Genomic DNA, 22400 nt, shown 5'->3' on the forward strand with positions numbered 1-22400 from the left:
TTGAGATCCGGTGAGTACAGCGGCCATTCCGCACATGTGATGAAACCTGGAAAATGGGCTTTGCTACGATTTTCGTGGATCAAGGGGTCAAAATCAACCAAGAAGTGTATCGACGGGACATTCTCGAAGCCTTGGTACTTCTGTGGGCCCAACAGCACCTCAGCGATCCGGAATGGACGTTACAGCAGGATTCCGCGCCGGTCCACAGGGCGAAAACGCCTCAGGAGTGGTGCAAAGCCCATTTTCCCGGTTGCATCACATCTGTGGAATGGCCGCCGTACTCACCGAATCTCGACCCGATGGACTACAGCGTGTGATCGATTTTGGAGGCTGGAGCCTGTGCTCGGCCCCATAAAAATTTGGAATCATTGAAAAAATCTCTGTACCAGGAATGGGACCGAATGACGCCAGAAGAGCTGCGGCCCATAGCCGAAAATTTCAAGACACGTTTGAGCCTCTGTGTCGGCGCAAAGGGTGGCCATTTCGAAACTTCTCAAATATATGAATACTACAGGTCCATGTTATGGTTGTTATTATTTGGTTTTTCAAAATTCGTCGATTTTTGACAGAATTATAATAAGAAATGATTAACTCCGTTATTTCTTGTCACCCTGTACTGGTTAGCGTTAGCGTACTGACCTGCGTCATCCGGTAGCGTGGTGGCGACGACGTTCTGGGTGTTTAATCCAGTGGACGCTACGCCAGTGGTTACCGTGGCGGCGGCTGCGGCTGCGGCCGCGGCCGCTACTGCCGACGATGTCGACGATGACGAGGACGATGACGAAGACGTTAATCCGATGCCGGAGGATGACGACACCGGTGTCGTAATTCCACCGGAACTCGAGGAAGTTTGACTCTGATTGCTCCACCCTGGGTGATATTGCTGTTGTTGTTGTTGTTGTTGTTGTTGCGGCTGGTAGTGATGTTGGTGCTGATGCTGATGCTGTTGGCTCGGAGTCTTTCTAGATGGGGAGGTCTTGTTCGAAGCTGACGGTGGTTGTTTCAACGCGCTCGTCGGCACCAACCCCTCCGGTGGAGGATCGACCTGTCCTTGCGCAACCAGCAGACGCACGTGGGTCCACTCGGCTGTGTTGACACCGCTGATGTTGCTTCCATTTTCCAATACCTCGACTTGCTGACCTTTCGTCACCGTCAACTCCCTCGAGCCAGGTGCCGCCGAGTGATCCGCGATAACCCAAGTCAGCTCGGTTATGCCGGTCTGGAATCATTCATCGAGAACCATAAACGCTTGCTTCTCTGTTTCCTCGACACCACCCACAGTCGCTTTCTATCGGAGATTGGCAAACATTTTATTTATCAGGTTGTAAAGAGAGAAATAAAGGATTTTTGTTCCTTTGTTTTAATTGCGATTTTATACCAATAAATAGTTACCTTAATTTAATGAGTTATGTGTTACTTGTGTGCTTTAATTGCAATTTTATACCAATAAATATTTACCTACAGTCAGCGGCAATAATAAGTGGACATCCAGAAAGATCGCATAACTTTTTAGAAATTGGTCCACAGGAGTTGAACTTTTTTAAGATGTTAGACCGGCTAGTTCGCTAGGGAATAAGTAAACAAATATTTATTACGATTGCAATTGGTAGGAATTATACAAAATTGTTAAAAATGTTATTTTTAAATGTTAATACGTGATCATCTTTAATCGTTTTGTAGCTCATTGCAATGTTGACCGATTTCGACGAAATTTTCAGTATGCATATAAGTTACCGAAATCTATAAAACGCATTTTTAAAATTATCGTTACCGGCCCAGATAAAAAAGTTGACAAAGCAACATTTTTTAAAAATTTTGTATAATTCCTACCAATTGCAATCGTAATAAACTTTTGTTTATTTATTCTCTAGCGAACTAGCCGGTCTAACATCTTAAAAAGATTCAAGTCCTCTAGACCAATTTCTAAAAAGTTATGCGATTTTTAAGGGTGTCCACTTATTAATGCCGCTGACTGTAAATTGAATGATTTATATGTCATTTTAAGGCCTGTGTTTTACGCTCTATTTAATTATGCTTTTGATATTTGATTTTATTCGAATTTTTATTAAATTATTTGGCTTTTATTTCAGGATGTCAAAACGCGATTTTCTCAGTATTTTTTTCTATGTGCACTGTGCATTCGTTGACACTTCCTTCGACCCATACTTCGTTGATATTCCGAGCCGCTTGAGCGGCACTTCGGCCTAGTTTGAACTCGTAGGAAAACATAATGCGAAAATCGCGTTTTGACTTCCTGAAATAAAAGCGAAATAATTTAATAAAAATTTGAATAAAATTAAATATCGACTGCATAATTAAATAGAGCGTAAGACAAGCTTTGAAATGACATATAACTCATTAAATTAAGGTAAATATTTATTGGTATAAAATTGAAATTAAAGCACAGGAACGAAAACCCTGCATTTCTATCTGTACAACCTAATCCATAAAAATTTCGAATAAAATGGGTTTATTCGTGCAAAGTCTTCGAGTAAATCCTTCGAATAATTTTCTGCTAGGCCGACGAAGGCGTCGGTAGCCGTGGCAAGGGATGCAATAAAGGGCGGGCAACCCGACGCCCAGTCAGGTGTGTAATTCAATTGCAAAACTTGTTTATTTTTCCTCATTTTTGTCATGTAACTAGCTCCAGCTAGTTCGTGGCGTTCTTCCAATTAAAATGACACTAAACTCGATAGAATTTGGACTGTGTCTAATGGTTTTACTCTTAAATTTATTCGAAGACTTCGAAGACCACTAAAACCACTAGGCAAAGTCCAAATTCTATCGAGTTTAGTGCCATTTTACTCGGAATCTAGCTAGCGCCACTTCCACGAAAAAATTATGAAAAATAAACAAGTTTTGCCGTGTTTATTGCACCCCTTTGCCACGGCTACCGACGCCTTCGTCTGCCTGGCGGAAAATGATTCGGTGGATTCATTCGAAGACTTTCCACGAATAAACCCACTTTATTCGAAATGTTTATGTAAATAAAATTTTCGCCAATCTCTGGTTCCCACGAGGAACGTGGAACTAAAAATGTTCGTGTCATGAAGTTGTGAAACGTTCCGTTTCCGAGCGAATATTTTCTTACCAATTAAGAACGGATCTCTATAGTACACGCGTTTGTCTGTATCTATTTTAAAAGCTGTATATTCTTCTACCTCCTACTAAAATCATAATTCGCTATTGCACTATACCGTAAAATAATATTCAATATTCCTTAGAGGCAGAGAGCATTTTTGCTCGGTCCACCTTTCGCATTTTCACCATAAGTGTCTGGATTATTTAAGAAGTTTAAAATAGCCCTGCGCGACCTTCCCGGTCTACGAGAAAATTTCTGCGACACTAATGTTTCCGTCCCTGTGTGCTAAAAATTGCACGGTTTTTTTTTCACCGCTTAAATGTGTCCCACGTGCCATTGTTTAAAATAAACGGCCGACGCGGTATCGTTTGATATTGTTCGCATAAAAACGTTGAAACACGGCGCAACTGCGCGAATAACATTACAGTGGAGCGACTTTAACAAGAGTTCGCTCTTTCCTGTCGCCGCTTTTCCTTGTCCGGCGATAATTCGCGAAGCAAGACGGAAACAATGGATATTGAATAATAATTCACGCACCGTCTTGCATTGTAACTAACAACCAAAGCAAGGAAAAGCGTTCGACAAGGTGGACCATACCCAAATGCTTGAAACACTTGAAAGTGTGGGTGGGTTTGAAAGTTGTGCAGCCGCGGCGAGTAGAAGCTTTGAGAATCGCGTGACGTCTCTGGAGCCGTCATAGTCAAGTTTAGCAGCCGAGATCTATGAGGGTTTCGGAGATGGGGCCATCGGGGCAAGGGGTTTCGCGAGGAATCATCTCCGCTGGACAGTCTCCGTTTCTGAATTCGGGTCGCGAACGAGGCGCGGCAACGTCGTGGGACTTTGAACTTGGAACGTAAAAGATTGGCACGAGCTAAAGCGAAAAATGCGAGCAGCCGAACGAGATGCACAGGAGCCGGTGAGACGAGTTGAAATCGGAGTTGAGCAAGTGGAAAGTTTGAAGGGGAGCGGAGACGAGAGCGCGGATTGACAAAATGCCGAGCCACCGATTATCTATGACTTTGCAGACCGATGGAGCGTTTAATGGATTACCGATGCTCCGGTGATTTCGATTTTATCGAAATAGCTTGTCTTCGGTGGACAGTCTGCGGTCTCCTAACCGTAGCTAACGCGCCTATATTTCTGCCGAGCTCGAGCGTGCCGCGCTCGACGAGCAAACAAACGAAAACAAGCATGAATGGTATAGAGATGCGTGGGGCGCGTCGATTCCCGTGTCCCTCCTCGGTTTTATCGCGTGTCTCGATCCTCGATATACTTCTATTCGACCACTCGATACACTATTTACTTTTGCAATTACGCGGCGCGAGAAGATTCGCGCGCGATAACCGCGCGGCTTGACGCATCGCCGGAGATAAGCCTCGTAATCGTCGTCGCAGCAGAACTCGACTTCCGGAGATGCGGAAATTAAGGTGTGGAGCGTGTGTGGTCACCTTCGAGGAGCGTTAATAACTTTAACGCTCTCGGCGTCAGCGCGTTTCATCGAGTTAAACGTAGTACACTCCTCTAGAAGCACCTAGGACACGACACGCGATTTCTTCGCGCTGAAACGTTAAAAATCCCGATCGAGGAGCATCGAAGGCCTCCGATCGGGTCTGGATCAGGGGGCTGGTGCACGCGGCGAGGATCCGACGCTTCTATGTACGATTGTGCGACAATAAACGGTTCGAGCAGTCAAAACAGTTAGAAGACGCTAACTGGTTGTGGTCCTGCGTCGCATTCCGCCCGACGAAAATAGACTTTTTCCACGTGCCAAATTTTGCCGATTCTACTCGAATCTCCGTCCGTGCTCTCGATACGTGTCTTATCGAACGAGGGGCCCGGTGTCTCGTTGTAGTCGTTGACCGGGAATTAAATAGGAATGATTCGAGCCGACAGCGTCGCTCGTCCGAGATCTGCTCGTCGTTCGCGTACGATTTGTCGGCGAATATCGCGCCGACACCGGTGTTGTTCAAGTTCGATCGAAGATTCTATCGCAACGGACAAACTTGGGGACAGAAGCCAATAATATCTGTGCTTGGCGTCGAATACTGGGTGTCTCGGTTCCGAAGGAAACGCGATTTCCTCATTGATCTCGCGGAATCGCCGGGATCGATTACGGTCGGTTTTCCCACAAATTCTCCGGGAATCGGGATCGGTACGGCGACCCAATGGCGGATGGTGTGCAAGGGGGTAGCGAAGCATCGTCTCGAGCGCGGCAGATCGGCAGGGAGCGAGGCCGAATAAGGACAGCCTCGGCCGAGGACGAGAGGCAGAATCGCGGATGTGGCTACCGATACGGCGGTAACGGACGTGGACGTTGACAACGCGTTTGAAACGAGAGAAACGATGATGCATCGAAGAAACGATTCGATTACGTAACTTTCTCAATCCCTCTCGCTACTATTTCCTTTTGTATCGACAACAATGAGCAACCACTTCGACGTTCACGATTGCCCGGAAGAGCCGGAAACGGCGTATAGCTTTTGTATTCCTGGCTAATGGTTAAATATCGATGACAGGGGGAAACGCGGCTTTGTTAGATTCCCATTGAAATGATTCCGAGAGTCTGCCCGGACGTTATAGGGCAATGGGTTAACCCCGCGAAATATGCCAACGAGTCGGAGAAGTGTAAATCGTCGCGCGATACCGCGGTTTTGCCGAGAGTTCGCGCGGAGAGGCGAGCGTTTCCCTTTTCAACGACCGAATAAGGGCACACGCGAGCAAGGGGGTGGCGATAGTTTTCGGGTAGGAGAAGATTGATCGTCGCATCGCGGCACCACTGCACCGTTGCACTTGCCGAAAAAATTCGGGAGATTGGTTGGCGAAGGTGAAGGGAAGCGAGCACTGACGAGAGAAGAGAAACTATCGCGGAGGGAGGATGATCTCGGGGAAGAATGCGATGCCAGCGGTAGAGCAGCAACAGCAGCAGCAGCAGCACCGCGCATACGTGATACGCGACACAGAGACAGCAGCAAAGTTTCCGAGTGCTCGAGTACCTGGGACAGAGAGGTTTGACGGTGCAAACGACGACTCTGGAACGAGCCCGGAGTGTCGATGGTGTGCTGCCTGGATAGGGCAGCGTGCGGCTGAGCCACCGAGGTCTGCCGGAACCAGGGTAACGAGATCTTCCTGCGGGCTTTCTGGACCATCGTTGCAGGCTTTCCTGCTGGCGACGTCATGACAGTTTCGCCTCGTGCTCTCTCAGTTCACGTGTGGAAATAGAACGGCCGAGCGTACACGGCGAAACACGGAACAATCGTTGACCCTACGACCGACATGGTTCTTCCGGTCTGTGTGTCTCTGTTCCTCTCACCGACGAAACAACGTTCGAAAACGTAACTCCCGACTTGAACGGGATCGGTCGTGTCGGTAGCCACTCACCGTCGAGCGGACGACCTGTTCGACCCGAGTGTCGCGCCCGTACTGAGCCTGTTACCTATCAGCCTCCTTCCCTGTCCCTGTCCCGCCGATCTATTTCTCACCCTTCACCCCTTACCCCTTCCGACCGACACCGAGTTTCCGCGTCTCTTTTCTTCCTCGATAGCCTCGCGTCTCTCGCCTCCCGTACACGCGACCCGCTCCCGACGCGCTTGCTCACTTTTCGATTATTCCCGAACCCCACCCAAAACTGCTCTTGCTTGCCCGCTCGCTCGCTCGCTCGCCCGCCTGCTCGTTGGATGATTCGTCGGTTGGTTGGTTAGTTGGTTCATCCGTTTCGGCTGCTAGACCGAATAACCTCATCCAAACCGGCCAACAGAGCAACCGGTGCTCTCGTTCGCGTTGCAACGTTCCAGGTTGCGTTTAGAGTAGCCGGATTATTTCTTTTCAAGAAAATCCTTGAGGATTTTTCCTGAACGACCTTGACCAATGATATTCTCCAAGTCAAGCTTAACGATCAAGCTAGATTTTCACTATTCGCAAGAGGCCGTGAAGCGTTTGTTACCCCCTGTGCAGCTCGGATCAGGATAGGTGAACGAACTCAGGATGAAACAAAGTTAAATGGGCAATCGGGTACCACAGTCACAATTTTTTATGCGGATAGATAGGATGCGCGAGTGACTCGCAGTTATATCGCAGTTTTTTTTTTATCGTATCAATTAATTTCCGATAACGAGGTTGCGCGATACCAATGTCGTTTTACGCTGTGCTCGAAATATGAACGTCCGAATCTGATGTTGAAGTGCAAATTGCCTTAATACCAAGTTCAAAATTCTCTTATAGGCTGTACAGGGCGCCCTAGTATTCATGGTACACCCTCATAGAGAAGGGAATGATTCTCTGTGAATAACCGAGTCTAAAATGTTTCACTTCTGTCTTCTTCTTGACTGTGCTAGGGCACCCTGTATCCGGGATTGAAACAGTTTCCAAACTGCAAAGACTATCGTTATGATGGAACAGAAAATCGGAAGTGTGATGCCTTACCTTGTCAGAGTCCGTGGTGTTGGTGGACCCGAAGGATGCCAAGGAGTTCCTGTCTAAATTCTCGACGCTGTCGTCCAGAGAAGCGCACTCTTCAAGGTCTCTGCTCGATCGTTGACTCGAACTCTTTTTCGCAGGGCTCTTGGGCATGCTTAAACTGAAATACGTTTCTTGAATAACCTCGCGCAATCTCTTCACCCACAACTGCTTGGCATCCATCGAATTGGCACGAAGAACGACCCGCGTGTCGCTGGTCGGCGCTCGGCCCGTCCAAACCGCGAATTTGCACTCGTCGCCCTCGATGTGCTCGGTTACGCCCAGTTCGGAGGTCATCAGACGGCTCTTGTAAATATATTTCACCTGAGGCAAGATAAAATTGTTTATCTGCGGTACGTGTGTTCGCGCATTCGCGACCGGAGCGTCGGTTAGCTGAACGCCGCACAGTGGGCAATTTGGTCGAAACTCGATTCAAAATCAAAGAACTTTCGATAGAAATCAGGTAGAGCGATGAAATTTTTTTTAAATTAAAGCTGAAACATTGCAGAATATGGGAAAAATAGGGAGACTATGGTAAGAACGTTTTTTAACGTTGAGAAAATTCGTTAAACTTGCACAATTTCGAGAAAATTGCGGTTTTTCCAATACCACGCGTGGAAAAATTTTTTTTTGAACATGCTGTACTTCATTTCCCGTAGATTTTTTCACGCTGATTTCAAATCTGGTCTCAAAATTTTTCGACGACCTCAGGATATTGCAAAATCGATTTCTTGAAATTCTACATGTTCACCGAATTTTCTCAAGGTTAAAAGACGTTCGCACCATAATCTCCCTATTTTTCCCATATTCTGCAAAGTTTCAGCTTTAATTTAAAAAAAATTTCATCGCTCTACCTGATTTCTATTGGAACTTCTTTGATTTTGAATCGAGTTTCGACCAAATTGCCCACTGTGCGCCGTGCGTAACTTTGAAAAATGTACAACTAATAGAACCCGTCATTTTGATGGGTCGAATACATCGACAAAATTGTGTACTTGCTGTCCTCTCGCCGATTACCCACCTTCCCGGCAGAATCTTTGACCTCCTTGCTGAACAGCAGGTACAACTCGAAGAGGAATATATGCCGATCCCTGCCTTTTCTGATCAGTTGCTTCGGATCCCACACGGTGAACGAGTCTTGCAGCACTACATCGCCGAGAGTGTCTATTCTTACGTCGCATCCTTCCAGCATGCTCAAATGTAAGGCATCGTTTGCTTTCTTAGGCACATTTAACATCACTTCCAAGCCATCTTTTATCTCGCCCTGTCCTTCTTGGCAGCAAGCCTGAGAGTTCGGGCAAACGGGATAAATGGGAAGTTTCAACGAAACCGGAACAGAAAGAAAAACAAGTGAAACATGTCTGTACATTACTCGCTCGATCGATCAAATATTTTAATCGGACGCGAAGAGTTCCGATCGAATGCAATGTTTCTCAAACGGTCGTTTTACACGCCGTGTAAAAACTCGATCGGTTCGGTCTAATTTTAAACAAGTTCTTTCGTTTTAAAGCGTATTTGATCAATTACGCGAGTCACTGTATACACTGTTTACCAGAAAATAGCACAAGAAAGCGAAGCCAGGTGGAAACGCTATTGATTTATCGGCCGTGAAGGGTACCTACGTACGGATGCCTACGTACCTGAAGATCTTTGAGGAGCAGCTGATACTTTGTGATTCTCTGCACGGGTTTGATTAGGTACGCGGCGATCGGATGCTCGACACGATGCTTTCTTTGCAGTTCCTCGAACCATGTGCCGCCGTGTGCGACCAGGAACTGGTTGCTCTCCGGTTTATTTTTACAGTACGTCACGTACATGTCAAACTTGGGCGCCTACGCGAAACAAACACGAAGCGAACGATTAAAATATGCAATGATAATTCCGATCGAGACACCAACGGAAACTCGAAACCTACCCAAGTGACGAAACAATGTCCAACGTCCTCCGGCATGGTCTCGTACTTTTCCAATTCGCGGAGAAATATATTGCTATGAAACTGATGAATCTCTTCCATATTGCTAAAGATGATCGATTCCCGACCTTGCAGTCCCGCCGGAATGTTTCCTTTGCCGCATCGCGTTTCCTCCAAAAAGCAACGAATACAGGTTTCCAGATCTTTCACGTAAGTGCGTTCCGTTTGGAGCAGCTCTGCCATTATAAATCTGCGGAGGCGCAAGAAAACCATAAAACCTCGCACCGTCCAACACGTTCTACAGGCTCAAACAAAAAAAAACGCTTACTCTTTTCGCCGTGCCGACCGCCTCTTCTCCTCGTTCAACTCCTTCAGGTCTTTTCCCTTGATCTTCTCCTCGAGCAAAGGATCAGAGTTACGATCGATGGACAAATCTTTCTGGCCGTCGTCGGATTGGATCCCTAGATCATCTTCGATCTGCGTCTTGTAGCAATCCATACGCGTGCTGAAGTCCTTGTATCGTAGATCGACTTCGGCAACAGATTGCTTGATAGCTGCCGCGTGAGCGTGACCCTTCTCAACCAAGTTATCGGCAAGTTGTATCAACAGCTTCACCCGTTCTCTCGTTTCCTACGAGCAACAAGAGGAAAGGGATGGAATCGGAATTCAACAAGGAAACGAGAACATCTTACCTTAGCGGCTCCCTTGAACTCATTGTGCTCGCGCAACAATTGCTCGTTCTCGATACGATTTTTGCCAACGTTGGTATGCGTGGCTAAATACAACTCGCCGGTTTCTCGAATCCACTCCAGGGCCTGTTTAGCGCTGCGCTCGAAAAGAACGTACTGATGACACTGGTCTAGTCGCTTTTTACGTTGCGTCCAATACTCGAGGACTCGGTTCTCCTTACTGAGTAATTCTTCCAAAATACCTGGAGAACAACGGTCGAACGTGAGATCGTGGCTATCGCTAGAAGTATAAAGTAAACCGAGCTGGACGAAAATATCGTGCGAAACACGTACTTTTAACTTTATTCTCGGAACCAACACTATTCGACTGATAGCTATAAAATTGTAGGCTGCGATTCGTATATTTCAGGAATGTTTCCGCGGTTCGCCGTACCAACGTGCACGCTTTCAGAAATGCTTCCTTCTGCTCCTGATGCTTGCCGACGAGCGTCGGCACTTGCGTCGCTTTCTCGCCGGAGGCACACCAATCTTCGTCTCTCTTATATTCGCGTTCGAGACTATCTAATACGGAACGTACTTGCTCCGCGGTTTTGTAAAAATTAATACTAGCGGTCACTAATTTATGTCTCTCCTCGGCGCACGTGACCAATTGCTGCCATCTCTTGGTCACGTCCTCGGCGACATCTCTTATGCTCTTCGGATCGTAATGATTCGCGCTGACCAGAGCGTCTGCTCTGTGCTTCACCTACCAAACAGTCGAATTGTATAATCTTTTCCTTGTGTACCGTAAATAACAAAGAAGAAAGTCATTTTCTTACTTGGACAGCCGAGGTATGCGTCTTTTCTATAGCAACCTGGAACTGCTCGTGTTCCAAACGAAGCTGCTCGGCGTCCTGCAGGTTTTCCGGAACTCTGAGCGACGCCAGCAGCATCGCTTCACCGTTGCGAATCCAATTGGCTACGTGAGTGGCGTCCGTCTGCAATTGCACCAATTGGGAGGCTTGTTCCAGGCGAACCCTTCGCATTTCTGCCAAATCTTCCGCGTCCATTTCTCTCTCGTTCAAGAACTCTAGCAACACTTGAACTCTAGACGCGGCACTGTGTTGACCATCCGCCATTATACATACTCCAGATTGTTCGAGCACCTGGACCGGTTTCAAAATTCGTGAATTTTCGATATTACATTCGTACGAATAATAAAAATTTTATTCGAGCGAGATTCTTACTTGAGCGAGTTCCTGGCCTTGTTGCAGAACTTGAAAGGCAGTGTTCTGCATATGAGCAACGCCGTCGTTATGTACGCGCAACAGCTGCTCCGGCGATCCCTCTCGAGGAGGACCTTGCAGCTCCTGCGCCCACATCTCCAGCTGACCACTCGCTTCCAGAGCATCCCTTTCGAAAACGCGCAATCGCAGACAGAACTCGAGTCTCAGCTTTCTAGTAGCCCACAAATCTTCCAATTCCTGTCTCAAACCGGCCAGCCTATCGAGCGCAGCTTCCACCGCAGCGATCTGTAAAAGAATTGCACGTGTTCGCTTTAGCTTCCTCTTAGTTGCTTGCCGTTCATCATCTTGAGAGCAAACGAGAAGATTGCTCACCGAGCCAGTACTGTCAGGAGCATCGGTAGATTCCCGAAGTTCTCGAAGCAACGCCTCGCCCTGCACAATGGTGGACGTGCAAGCTTCCAAGCAAGAGGCCCTATGCTGCGCACACTGTTCCAACAATCTCTCCGCAGTCTCCAGATTCTCCGCGACCTCGTCCTGCTGCAACTCTTGCCGCAATTCGTCCACCCAACCGCTCAACTGGCCAAACAAACAACGTAAACGTCACACGTCACGTTTCTCGATCGATTCTTCTTCCTTAATCCGTTACAGCATTACGGTCGGAAATACGATACCTCCTTCTCGTGAGTGTAAAACACAACCGCCAAATCCAATCTTCGTCGACGTTGCTCGACTCTGGCTGCGAAACTACTAACATGAGCTTCCAATTCTTGCGCAACCGTATATATCTCGTCAGCGGCGCACTCCCCGGTGTGCGCTAATTCTTGTGCAGCGGTGAGCAATTTGGTGGCGTTCGTGTACGTGTTCTGTACCGAGGAAAGAGTACACCAATATCATCGGAACACGCTAGTCTCGATCATGGAAAATCATCGGAACATCTGCATACCTGCGCGACGTTTTCAAAATGCTCGTGGCTCTTCTGGTACACTCTGGCCTTTTGAAGATTACGACCTACTCCCGTGTTCTTCCTAATAAATACCTCGCCGTGATTCGTCAGCCAATCCAGCACTTGCTTCACGTCCTCTTGGAACAATCTAAAACCGATCCGATTCTCTAAGTGATCGGAACGAAAAGATTTTCTCAAAAACAAAGGATATAGTGACGTACCTTAACGCGAGACGCTGATGAAGCTTCACTTTCCGAGCATGCCAACGCGCTTCCAATGCTCTGTGATGACCCAATATTTGGTGAATCACCGCCAAAACGTGAGACGCACCCTCGCTATAATCGGCAGCCGGGTTTCCACTCATACCGGAATGTCCGTCGATGCCGTGTCCATCTTGGCTCTGGATAAATCGAGCGTTTTCAATTCCCCTTTTGACCGTTCGGCATTTCGTTGAAAGCGTAAAGCGAACAATCTACTACCGAGCACCGACAGACAGCTTCGTCGAATCCGTGAGTACACACGGTTCAAACGCCTGGCTCAAGCAACCGAACAAACATGCAATCTATTCTCGTTTCATCGAACCGTGTCCGCGCGCGCGGTCGTTCGTGAAAGTTACGAAAGAAATATTAGATGAACAAGAAAAGCTGGTCCGCGGAGAATACAAACATGTACACACTGCATGCACACACCAATAGACGTACATGTTTTCTGGCCGTATGGTCTATCCCTTGTGGTTGATTACAGACTTGCACGAGATGATCCAGTTGATAAAGAAGCTTCTTACTGGTACTATGTACCTAAACAATAGGATTACCCAAAACCGTGTTAAACATTTGCTAAGCATTTCGTGACGGCGTTTACGTCGTCGGAACATTAATACATTCGGATTCGCGCGATAGTAAAAAAAAATATATAAACGAGGATAGAACAACCGGAAGTCGTCGACACCTCGAGGATAACCACCGATGGGCGTGCACGCGAACCTGACCCGTGTTTTCGTTCGAGAAGAGTTAACTCTCACCATCTACCGACCACCCTGTTTATACCAAAGCGCACGTCCACCGGTTAGAAGCTATAAAAGGTAACAAGATACTAATTGTCTCGTACGTAATCGATGCGAAACGTATCCGAGTTCGAACCGTGAATCGAACTCAGGCTGTGACAGACTTGTAGCATCGAGCCTAGTCCGCTCAAAAGTGCTTGATACGCGTCATACACCTGTCAAATATCATTCTCCATTACTATGAAAGGCAAGTACGACTCGTTTTTCAGTATTTTCGTCGTCTCTTTAAATGTAATGGATTCTATTCACTCGAATCGAAATCAAATAACACGAGCCGCGATCTCGTAACCGCGATTCAAGTTCGTTTTCGTTTCCGAATCCGAAGCGATTTGATCAGAAATGAAGAATTACCTCTGTGTAAGCCTGGCACATCGCCTCGTAAAGCGACTGGTGCTGCCGTATATGAGATTCTAGAATTGGTATTTCGTTAGGTAAATTGCCAGCGTCGCAAGCTTGACTCCATCCCGAGACGCTGTCGACGTACTGCTCGGCCTTATGGTGAAAGACAACGCTCAAACTGAGAACCGCGGTTCGCTCGTCCAAGCCGGCAGCGAATTCTTTCCAAGCTCGATCCAAACGACCGGCAACGGCTCTAACGTGTCCCGCAGCATAATGCTGCGTCTCCAACAGCCGACTAGCCATCGTTAGGATTTTATTCACGTTCACGTAAACGTTCATCGAGCTCATGGTGAAGTGCTTGTGCTCCTCCTGAAAACTTTTCGCCAGCTGATAAGACCGACCGATCTCCACGTAATTCCCCAGAAATCTTTCTCGGTTGTGGCAAATCCAGTCGAACATTTTCTCGCAGTCCTGCTCGAACAGCCTCAGTTGAAAGCACTGGTCTAGCTTCATCTTCTTAATGTGCCAGACCTGCAGCAGATGTTGCTGTGCCGCGTGCACGGAGTCCAAGTGCTGAATCACCAAAGCTTCCAATGCTCTGCCATCGGGATCGGTGCCTCCGATCGCGCCGCTCTCGATGCTGCCGCCTTCGCTGCTGGTCGTAGCCATGCCTGGGATTACAGAGATTAGGAATTAGAGAAAGTAGGGAGGGAAGTGTAGCGCAGCGTCGATTGGAAATTAAGTGACTTTTACTGTTGTTAAAACGCTGCAGCAACCGTTGCCCGACGACCTCGATCTCCTCCACCGGAACCTTGACGATTTTCTTCTTCATGTCATTGTGCAGATCGATTCCGTGTTTAGCTCCGGCCACGTCGTCCGCGAAATCGTTCCGACTCAAATCCTCCTGTAGATCGTCCAATCGATCGAGTAGATCGGCCGCCTGCCACGTAAAATCCTCCACCGCGAGCCTCGTATCGATCCACTGTGCATGGTCGTATTGCAATGATCCGTCCAAATCCGAGGTCAATTGCGATGGATCTATTACCTTTGCGAGAGCATCTAAGCTTATGGTGTTTATCTGAAATTATAGTGATCATTACAGAATCGTCTCGTTGCCGTTCTTCCATTACAGAAGTCTTGCTTACCTCGAAATTATATTTCTTTTGTTTAGCCAAGGTAGTCCGTTGTTTCTGCCAGAAGTTCTCCGGTTTTATGATGAAGGCAACATGAACCGATCGATGGAAATGTTCGTGCAACACCTTCAACAGAGAAAGTTTGGCTTTTAATGCAGATAATACAGATTAATACCGACTCGCTTAAATTAACGGAGTGCAAAGTGTCAACCTTTAAAATCGGTTTAACGGAGTCCCAAGTAGCACCACGCATGTCCACGATAACTGTGAAACGTAAACCCCTAGCCTCGTCGCTGGGCACAGTCAACAGATACTGTAGCAGGCGACGATAGTCCTCTGGTTTTGCACGCTCTCGTCTGGGAGTAGTAGGAAAGACAAGTACCGGTCCTCCCCTACGGTCTCGGCCACCCGGTAATATGGCCAGACGCTCTTGCAGCAAAGGCAAAACCTCCGCTGCTCTGGTTCCATCCATGTCCTCTGTTTTTGTCGATCGAGCCGTAGCTAATGAAACGTGTTGTACAGTTATCATTAAGGGACAGTCTTCTGGTTTTCAGACAGCTAAGTTTAGAGATATTTTGCCTGAAAAGATCCGCTAATCTCTGTGCACGATTTATGGAATTTTTTATTCAACAATCTCTGTGATTATTTACTCACGCGTACGACCGACCTTCAGTATATTCTCCGACGCATAATTCTTCTATCGCATCGTTCGAAAAGGGTATAAAATCAGCGCATAGAACGAACTCTGACAAAACTGTATCGACACGTTCGAGGAACCGTACGTCAAATCGACGGTTTACCGATGTTCCGAACAGCTTTCGGACAAAATTCGTCGAATCGTTAGAATTCCACAAAACAGAACGGTACACATAGACTTGGAATAAAGCCTATCGTTGCATCCATTGTAGTCGTGATCGCGCTACTCGAACCACACAACCGTTACCACTGTCACAGGATCGTTGCAAATGCAGATATTATTTTTTATGCCCCTTTCGGTAAACGATTCAGCGTGAGGACAACGCGACGGACAAAAAGTTTGGCTGGCTTTGTTCCGCGCATCGAAAACAAATTGGTCTTTTCTGGCCTTTTTTTTTCGCGGTGCACGACGTATTCTCTCTTTGAATAGACGTCCGTTGTTAAACCACGAATCACGAGTCGAAGAGCACGGGGTTGAAATTGAAATGAAGATCGTCTCGCTTACCCGTTAAAGATCAACTCGAAGAAACTTCGGACGTCCCGATTTTCTTCTCTGCAGCATACACACATTCGTTCTGCTAGACGAACTACGGCTCATATCCTTTGTTCCCGAACGTGAAAACTTTTGCAGTCGCGATCAGTGCGAAACCGCAAAACTGCTATCTGCCAATGGCAGTCTGCCATGTTCGCACGGATTCGTTCGAGCAGGAACTTTTCAACGACCTCTTCGTTCGAACATCAACGTAGAAAATACACACGCCGATGCGAGTTGATGTCGTGTGGTGGCAGCACAAAATTTTTTAATTCTCCCAGACGAAAATTTGTTGAAGCCTACAGACAAATTCGTTAAACAAATGTCTACTCGACACGGTGGAAATCGTTCCTGCTACATTTCACGATTAGACCTTGAACGTATATAGACGTCTCGAAAGACGCTCCGGATAATTAAGAAACGGTCCTCTCAAATTGTAAAGTATCATGCCGTTGCCAATTTATTCTACATATATATACAGCATATACTACGTGCATAAATACTTGGATTAATATCTCTGCGAGGTTGATCGTACGATAAATTATATTATTACATTTGCCTCGTTAGATCGTTGTCCGTTACATTCTACATATAAGCTCTCTAATCATCTTCTTTCGTTTCACGTTTACGATTCATCGATGTGATTCGAAGCTACGAGACGGTTCAAACGATACGTGTTACATATACGTGCTTATGTGCATATGTATATATATGCACCTACATATACATCCATAATGTTCGATTAGTATCCATAAGAGAGGTTTATGAATGACCGTTATTTATAGAAATTATTACGAATCCGTTTACTCGGTTTACTACGCAAACAATCGATAATGATAAATTCTTTACAACTTGAATGAAATGTCTATCATATCATATCAGTCGTCTGCATGTAGGGATTACATACATATTTACTTACCGTATATACGTACATGTATGAAATTGATAAAACACATGTATAAATACGTGTATGTACAGTATTTTCCTCCGTGACGTCTCGCCCTTCAGGTGACGCAACGTGACCTTAAAGAGGAAGGAGATAAGAATCTCTTTGCTTTGATTGGCTGGTGATCCGCCATTGCGACAGTGATGTCGTCTATTTTATAGGGATGTGATCAAGTACCTAACAGGTTCGAACTTTGATTGAATTCGAATAAATACTTCGAAAAATGGAAATAGTACTTCTATATAAGCAGTGGTGAGATATCGTCGACCTTATATGAAAACTGCCTCATTTTTTATGAAAATTGGGCGTCATATGTATATTTATTACAATATATATATACTACTTCAATTTCGCTGCCGTGCTAAATATGCATATAAGCAGCGAAATCAAAATACAATTTGAATCATTCGATAATTAAAATCTTTACGCAAGATGACGCAAGAGAAGAATAAATTTAAAATAAACTTTTTCATATTTGTACATTTTATGCAGTTTTTCTTTTTAAATCACAATCGGAGGTTATTTTATAGAGAAGGGGCGGCTTTTCGTATTTAGACCAATTTAGACTTATTGTTAGACTTGCATTGCTGAGAAAATCTACCGCACGTCGCACGTCGCGTCGCTGCGTATCAGAATGGAGGGGATAAAAAGCGCGACGGTAGAGAAGGAACACTGCGTTTGTCTATATGTACTTGATACATTTATTGATACGGAGCGAACATAACCTCTTCGTTTACAACAGTCTCTACCGTGCGATAATTTGTCGTGAGAAGCTTCGATGATTACACGTCCGTATTTTATAAGATTCGCGTGATATTATTGCAACAATGGCAACCAGGTTATTTCGAATTTTCACAAACGATTTCTCTCCGTCCTCGAGGATTTGTATCGGACAAGTTCGACATGGACATCATATACGAGGAAAACCGCCGACAGTTGCCCGCACCTTGCAACAACGGCTCGCAGGTAAAGCAATCACGACAATAATATTCGCATAAATTCTTCTCCAACAATGTTTCTTTCAGCTTTGAACCAACCGGATCCAGAGACGTCGTTCAAAGTAGATATTGGGTTCGCCGTTCCGAAAGTGTCGAAAGAAGCAACAAAGACTTGGCTGGCTGAGAAAAAGGCTATTGAAAAAGATCCTGATGTGGAGAAGCAATCGAGAAACAAGTTTTGTAAGCGGAACTTCTTCCTCTGGAGGTTTTGTTTATTATTAATTTTACAATGACAAAATTATTGTTTTTATAGTATCGATCGACATAGATGTAGCAAGAGAGATATGGGTAAAGACAAATAGTCCCTCGGACCTGCATAGAATCGCAGACCATTACAGAGTCTTTCAACATTTATTCAAGGATGCGTATTTCAAACCAGTTGTACCTTTAGAAATAGACTATCAAGTTCAGGATGATGAATTCGTCAGAGTTTATACAGGGAATGTTATAAAGCCTAGCGAAGCGCGTGAACCTCCGAATGTTAATTATTCGGCGAAGGATGACACTTTATGGACTTTGATCATGAGTACACCGGATGGTAACTTGCAAAAATGGAATAGCGAGTATTGTCACTGGTTCGTGTGAGTATTGAATTAATCCAATGTCGATGTAAATCATTTTAGGTAATTATAATAGGCAACTGTAATGTTATTTGTAGAGGTAACATTCCTGGGAACGCAGTGGAAAAGGGAGAACAAATAGTGGATTACATGAAGCCCATTCCATCCAGAGGAATTGGATATTATCGTTACATATTCGTGCTTTACAAGCAAAATAAGCGTTTAGATTATTCTAAATATGAAAAGGCTCAACCTTGGTAAATAACACAGAACCCATTCGATGCTTGATGTACGATGTAATTTACATTTTATTTGTACAGTCTGCAGTTGGAAGAACGCAATTGGACAACGCTAGAATTTTACCGGGAGTATCAAGACGATCTTACGCCCGCGGGTTTAGCATTTTTCCAGAGTGATTGGGACTCTTCGGTAACAGAATTTTATCATTCGTCGTTAGGTGTGTATGCTTGTTGGAATTACTTTGATCCGATGAAATCACAGTTATTCTACATCGAGTCTAGAATCTGTTGTACTTCTTTTTTCGTAGATGCGGCGGAACCAATATTCCAGTACAAGTTCCCGAACCAATACGTTAAGCGGCAGGAATGGTTCCCACTGAGACAACCTTTCAATCTTTATATGGACCATCACAGAGATCCTAAAGAGACGATGAAGTATTATCTATTGAGAAAATTGAAGAACGTTCATCCTTTCAGAGAACCGAAACCGCCTTTGAAGTATCCGAATGCTATTCCATTCGAGAAAGATACGCCTTCCTGGTTGAGACTGCAAATCAAGAAGGAACGGTTGGGTTGGGGGCGAGTCAACGACATGTAATATACTTCTTACTTGTCAATAGACTTTTGTAAATAAATTCTCGACGCATACCGTGTAAATAATCAGAGAGTCAATTTTCATAGAATCTATGGAGAATCGTGGTATCGTCGACTGGTATACTGTCGTTATTGTAATCGCGTAAAAGCTTCGACAGCCTGTTTGCTTCTTAATTTGATATCAGCCCTTGTCAGTACCGTGGAGTCGATCGCTTCGTGCTCAACGATGAAACCTGAAAGTTTATAATCTAGTGTCACTACCCATTTGTTCTAGATAGAGGTAGAGAGAACGTATAAGTAAACTTTTTTTAGATGGAATGGTGTGTGTTTTGACGAAGCTGAAGGCCATTCAAGGTCATGCTTACCTGTAGCATCTGCTTCCTCGTCTCTAAACTTCAGTTTCGAATTATAGTTAGACACGTAAGTTTGGTACAGATCTTTCGCTCTCTCGTCCCTGTCTTGATCGAATTCGAAGTTGCTCATTCCAAATAGTGCCCCTACTTTTCGACTCACGGTCGACAGTAACGCTAGACCTAAAGAGCAAACGTACGGTTTAAATTACCATTTAAACATGAACATTGTGTCGATCATTACCCTCCGTTTCGACTTTCTCCATTGATGGTAGAGCCTCTTCTTCCGTGTCGTCCTTGCCTTCTTTCGATGTCTTTTTCTTCTGTGCTCTAACGACTCCTCTCCTTACGCAGAATAGCATAGCTACCATGTTTTGTAACGCAGCTCGTATGTCCATTAACAACTCGCCACGAACTTTTCTTACCTTCCTGTGCTCGATTCGACGCTGCTGTTGCATCGTGATCTGAGCCAGAAGAGCATTTCTGTCCGCGTTATATCTGCAGCGGAACAATGCCATCAATAATGTAATCGTTGAACCATAACTGTCCAGAATACTCACGCTTCCACGTTAGCGACAACAGCATGCTCTATCTCCGATAGACTGGTTAAAGCTTCGTTTTTCCGCGACAACAGCGAGTCGCGTTCTCGGACATTCCGGTTGAATTGCTCGAGCAATCGCGTTCTCTGTTTCATTTGTTCTTCCAACCTGGTAAGTACAGTGGGAAACGCAAATCAGAGAACGAAACCATCTATATCTACGCTAATCGACAGTCTTTCTTTCTCCAGGTCGGAACACTGTGATCGGCGGATACAACTGTGACTCTGCAGATCCAAAGTTTTCACAGTTACGAAGAAAATACTGTAATAGACAAGCGAGGGTACCTCGACAGTAACTCTCGATAAGATCGCACCAGCAGCGACTCTTGAACTTTCTGCAAGACTTTCTCGAGGGATTTCACCTGCCTTTCCAACGATTCGTTCGCCGCCATCGAAGCGTCCCTAACTTGCATGGTCAATATTGTTTCGCTCTGTCGTGACAAGCGGAGGAAATAGTATTTTGTCGTTCTTGTAACTGACCGTTTTGTCGCTAATTGTCCAAAACACGGGTCCGACCAGGGACAATTAAATTATCGGCCAGGGATAAAAATAGGACATTTTTAAGGGCGACTGCGGCCCAGATTGATCTTTTGAAAGACCAGACATTTGGGACATTTGTCGAGAAAACACTGCGTTTTTCGGTTCTGGTCTTATCGTGGGTATTTACCTCGGTTCGTATCAAAGATTGCGCGTACGACCATAGATCTTCAACTTGGCTGCGAACAAGCGCCAAAGTGCGTTCCCGCTCCTTCATGTTGTTCCAAACTTTTCGCGTGAGCAGTTTGCACTTCTGTTCTATGTCGTCCGTTTCTTCGACCGCCAGCTGGCCCATTATCGTCGCCTTGAGTATCACCTTGCATTGACTTCGCCGATCTTGCTTCAATATATCCAACAGGGCGTCGTGTCGCACCGAATCCTTCGCGGAACGGTTTCGTTCAGTAGTTTGCAAAGTAGTATTAACAGAGAGAATTGTACCTGTTTCAAGATTTCAAGCATACAGCTGTACGTTATGTGTATCGCTTTTGCTGCGTTTTGCTTCGCTATAGCCAGCTGATAGCGCGCTATTAGTTGTTGTTGCAGACCTTCCGCTGCGGTCCGTATCATCTGCTGTTCCTCCGCATACCTCTCGGAGTATTCCGCGTGCTCCAACTATGTTATATACCCGTGCGAATGCAAATTTCAATATACAACTCGATCACCTCGGATATCTCGCTAACATCACCTGCAATTCGAAGCAAAACTTCATTTTCTTCTTTTTCTCGTAACGAAGTATGTCCAGCCGACGTCGCCTCAGACAATTATCCTCGTAGATGGTCGAGTAGGTGTGCTGCAAATCGAATCAGATCGATATTTAGTCCTTAGAGCTTCGATCATGAAACAAACCTCTGCTCCACGATCAAGGCATTTCAACTGCAAATCCCGGTGACCTCGCAGCACTCTGTACGCTTGAGTTTTGGTATCTTTGACGAGTTGCCGGTACTTTTTCACGTCCTCTCGGAACGTGTTCAGCTGCCACGATACCCTTCTCTTCAACTTTACGGCATCTTGCTGTCGCAACTTCTTCTCGCGGCCTGTGCGATCGAAGAATAGCGAGGTTGATTAGATGAATCGTAGCTGACTAGTAGACTGCGGATCATTACGCAAAATAAAGATTTTCTGCATTCATTTGCGGGAAGCAGGAGTAAAATAAAAATTCATTTCATCCCTGAATAATTTTGTTGCGTTACAACATTACAATATTCTTGAATTTTTCTAATATCTTCATATAAATGCATGAAAATCCGCAGTCTACCGACTACACACGTATACGATGTAGTATTTCCTAACCGTACAACTTTAAAATCCCACGATATTGGTCGAGTTTGTCTTTCGTGGACCATCTACTGTCCTTGTACAGTTCGACTACTTTCGTAGCCATGATCTTCGTGTAGAATGACACCTGTATATTACCCTTTACGATTTACGGTTCATAGTTGCGCCTGGAAACGAGAATTCGTACCCGTAGACGGTACACACGATAACAGCATGTCTTATCGTATTTAGAAACT

At 45.5% G+C, this 22400-nt stretch overlaps 3 protein-coding genes across 5 annotated transcripts in view; 1 reads left to right on the forward strand and 2 right to left on the reverse strand.

Annotated features, from left to right (window-relative positions):
• Trio (trio Rho guanine nucleotide exchange factor) overlaps nt 1–16679 on the reverse strand; it is a 33729-nt gene extending 17050 nt beyond the window's left edge. The window contains exons 1-20 of one of the 3 annotated variants that reach the window (XM_076429991.1): nt 16041–16679; nt 15051–15340; nt 14852–14965; nt 14460–14784; nt 13719–14377; nt 13412–13522; nt 12526–12704; nt 12305–12452; nt 12033–12224; nt 11734–11937; nt 11362–11646; nt 10954–11280; nt 10469–10880; nt 10139–10377; nt 9775–10076; nt 9450–9696; nt 9175–9366; nt 8556–8819; nt 7502–7858; nt 640–1219 (exon numbers count right to left, since the gene is read on the reverse strand). In XM_076429991.1, the coding sequence (XP_076286106.1) occupies nt 640–1219; nt 7502–7858; nt 8556–8819; nt 9175–9366; nt 9450–9696; nt 9775–10076; nt 10139–10377; nt 10469–10880; nt 10954–11280; nt 11362–11646; nt 11734–11937; nt 12033–12224; nt 12305–12452; nt 12526–12704; nt 13412–13522; nt 13719–14377; nt 14460–14784; nt 14852–14965; nt 15051–15311 (5398 nt within the window). In that variant the 5' untranslated portion in view covers nt 15312–15340; nt 16041–16679. Of the gene's footprint in view, nt 1–639; nt 1220–7501; nt 7859–8555; nt 8820–9174; nt 9367–9449; nt 9697–9774; nt 10077–10138; nt 10378–10468; nt 10881–10953; nt 11281–11361; nt 11647–11733; nt 11938–12032; nt 12225–12304; nt 12453–12525; nt 12705–13005; nt 13102–13411; nt 13523–13718; nt 14378–14459; nt 14785–14851; nt 14966–15050; nt 15341–16040 lie in introns of all 3 variants that reach the window. The other 2 variants (XM_076429992.1, XM_076429993.1) reach the window with 2 other exon arrangements.
• Nucleotides 16680–17576: 897 nt separating this feature from the next.
• Nucleotides 17577–19470, forward strand: Mrpl38 (mitochondrial ribosomal protein L38). The gene is made up of 6 exons (XM_076430031.1): nt 17577–17979; nt 18039–18191; nt 18265–18592; nt 18670–18828; nt 18892–19028; nt 19119–19470. The coding sequence occupies exons 1-6, from the start codon at nt 17841–17843 to the stop codon at nt 19406–19408; spliced, it is 1206 nt and encodes a 401-aa protein (XP_076286146.1). The 5' UTR covers nt 17577–17840; the 3' UTR covers nt 19409–19470.
• Nucleotides 18855–22311, reverse strand: LOC143211913 (uncharacterized). The gene is made up of 11 exons (XM_076430041.1): nt 22180–22311; nt 21736–21923; nt 21575–21679; nt 21328–21501; nt 21020–21268; nt 20638–20783; nt 20315–20461; nt 19999–20252; nt 19770–19937; nt 19460–19637; nt 18855–19357 (listed from the first exon to the last, which is right to left on the reverse strand). The coding sequence occupies exons 1-10, from the start codon at nt 22268–22270 to the stop codon at nt 19534–19536; spliced, it is 1626 nt and encodes a 541-aa protein (XP_076286156.1). The 5' UTR covers nt 22271–22311; the 3' UTR covers nt 18855–19357; nt 19460–19533.
• Nucleotides 22312–22400: the final 89 nt, after the last annotated feature.

The sequence above is a fragment of the Lasioglossum baleicum genome, chromosome 9 (genome assembly GCF_051020765.1).
Source record: "Lasioglossum baleicum chromosome 9, iyLasBale1, whole genome shotgun sequence".
In the NCBI taxonomy this organism is placed as follows: domain Eukaryota; kingdom Metazoa; phylum Arthropoda; class Insecta; order Hymenoptera; family Halictidae; genus Lasioglossum; species Lasioglossum baleicum.

Coding starts and splice junctions, on each gene's coding strand:
- Mrpl38 (XM_076430031.1), top strand. CDS start 17,841: ATGGCAACCAGGTTATTTCGAATTTTCACAAACGATTTCTCTCCGTCC. Junction 18,192..18,264: donor GCAATCGAGAAACAAGTTTT/GTAAGCGGAACT, acceptor TTGTTTTTATAG/TATCGATCGACATAGATGTA. Junction 19,029..19,118: donor ATTTTATCATTCGTCGTTAG/GTGTGTATGCTT, acceptor CTTTTTTCGTAG/ATGCGGCGGAACCAATATTC.
- LOC143211913 (XM_076430041.1), bottom strand. CDS start 22,270: ATGGCTACGAAAGTAGTCGAACTGTACAAGGACAGTAGATGGTCCACG. Junction 21,680..21,735: donor GCCTTGATCGTGGAGCAGAG/GTTTGTTTCATG, acceptor TTCGATTTGCAG/CACACCTACTCGACCATCTA. Junction 21,502..21,574: donor AGTTTTGCTTCGAATTGCAG/GTGATGTTAGCG, acceptor TATATAACATAG/TTGGAGCACGCGGAATACTC.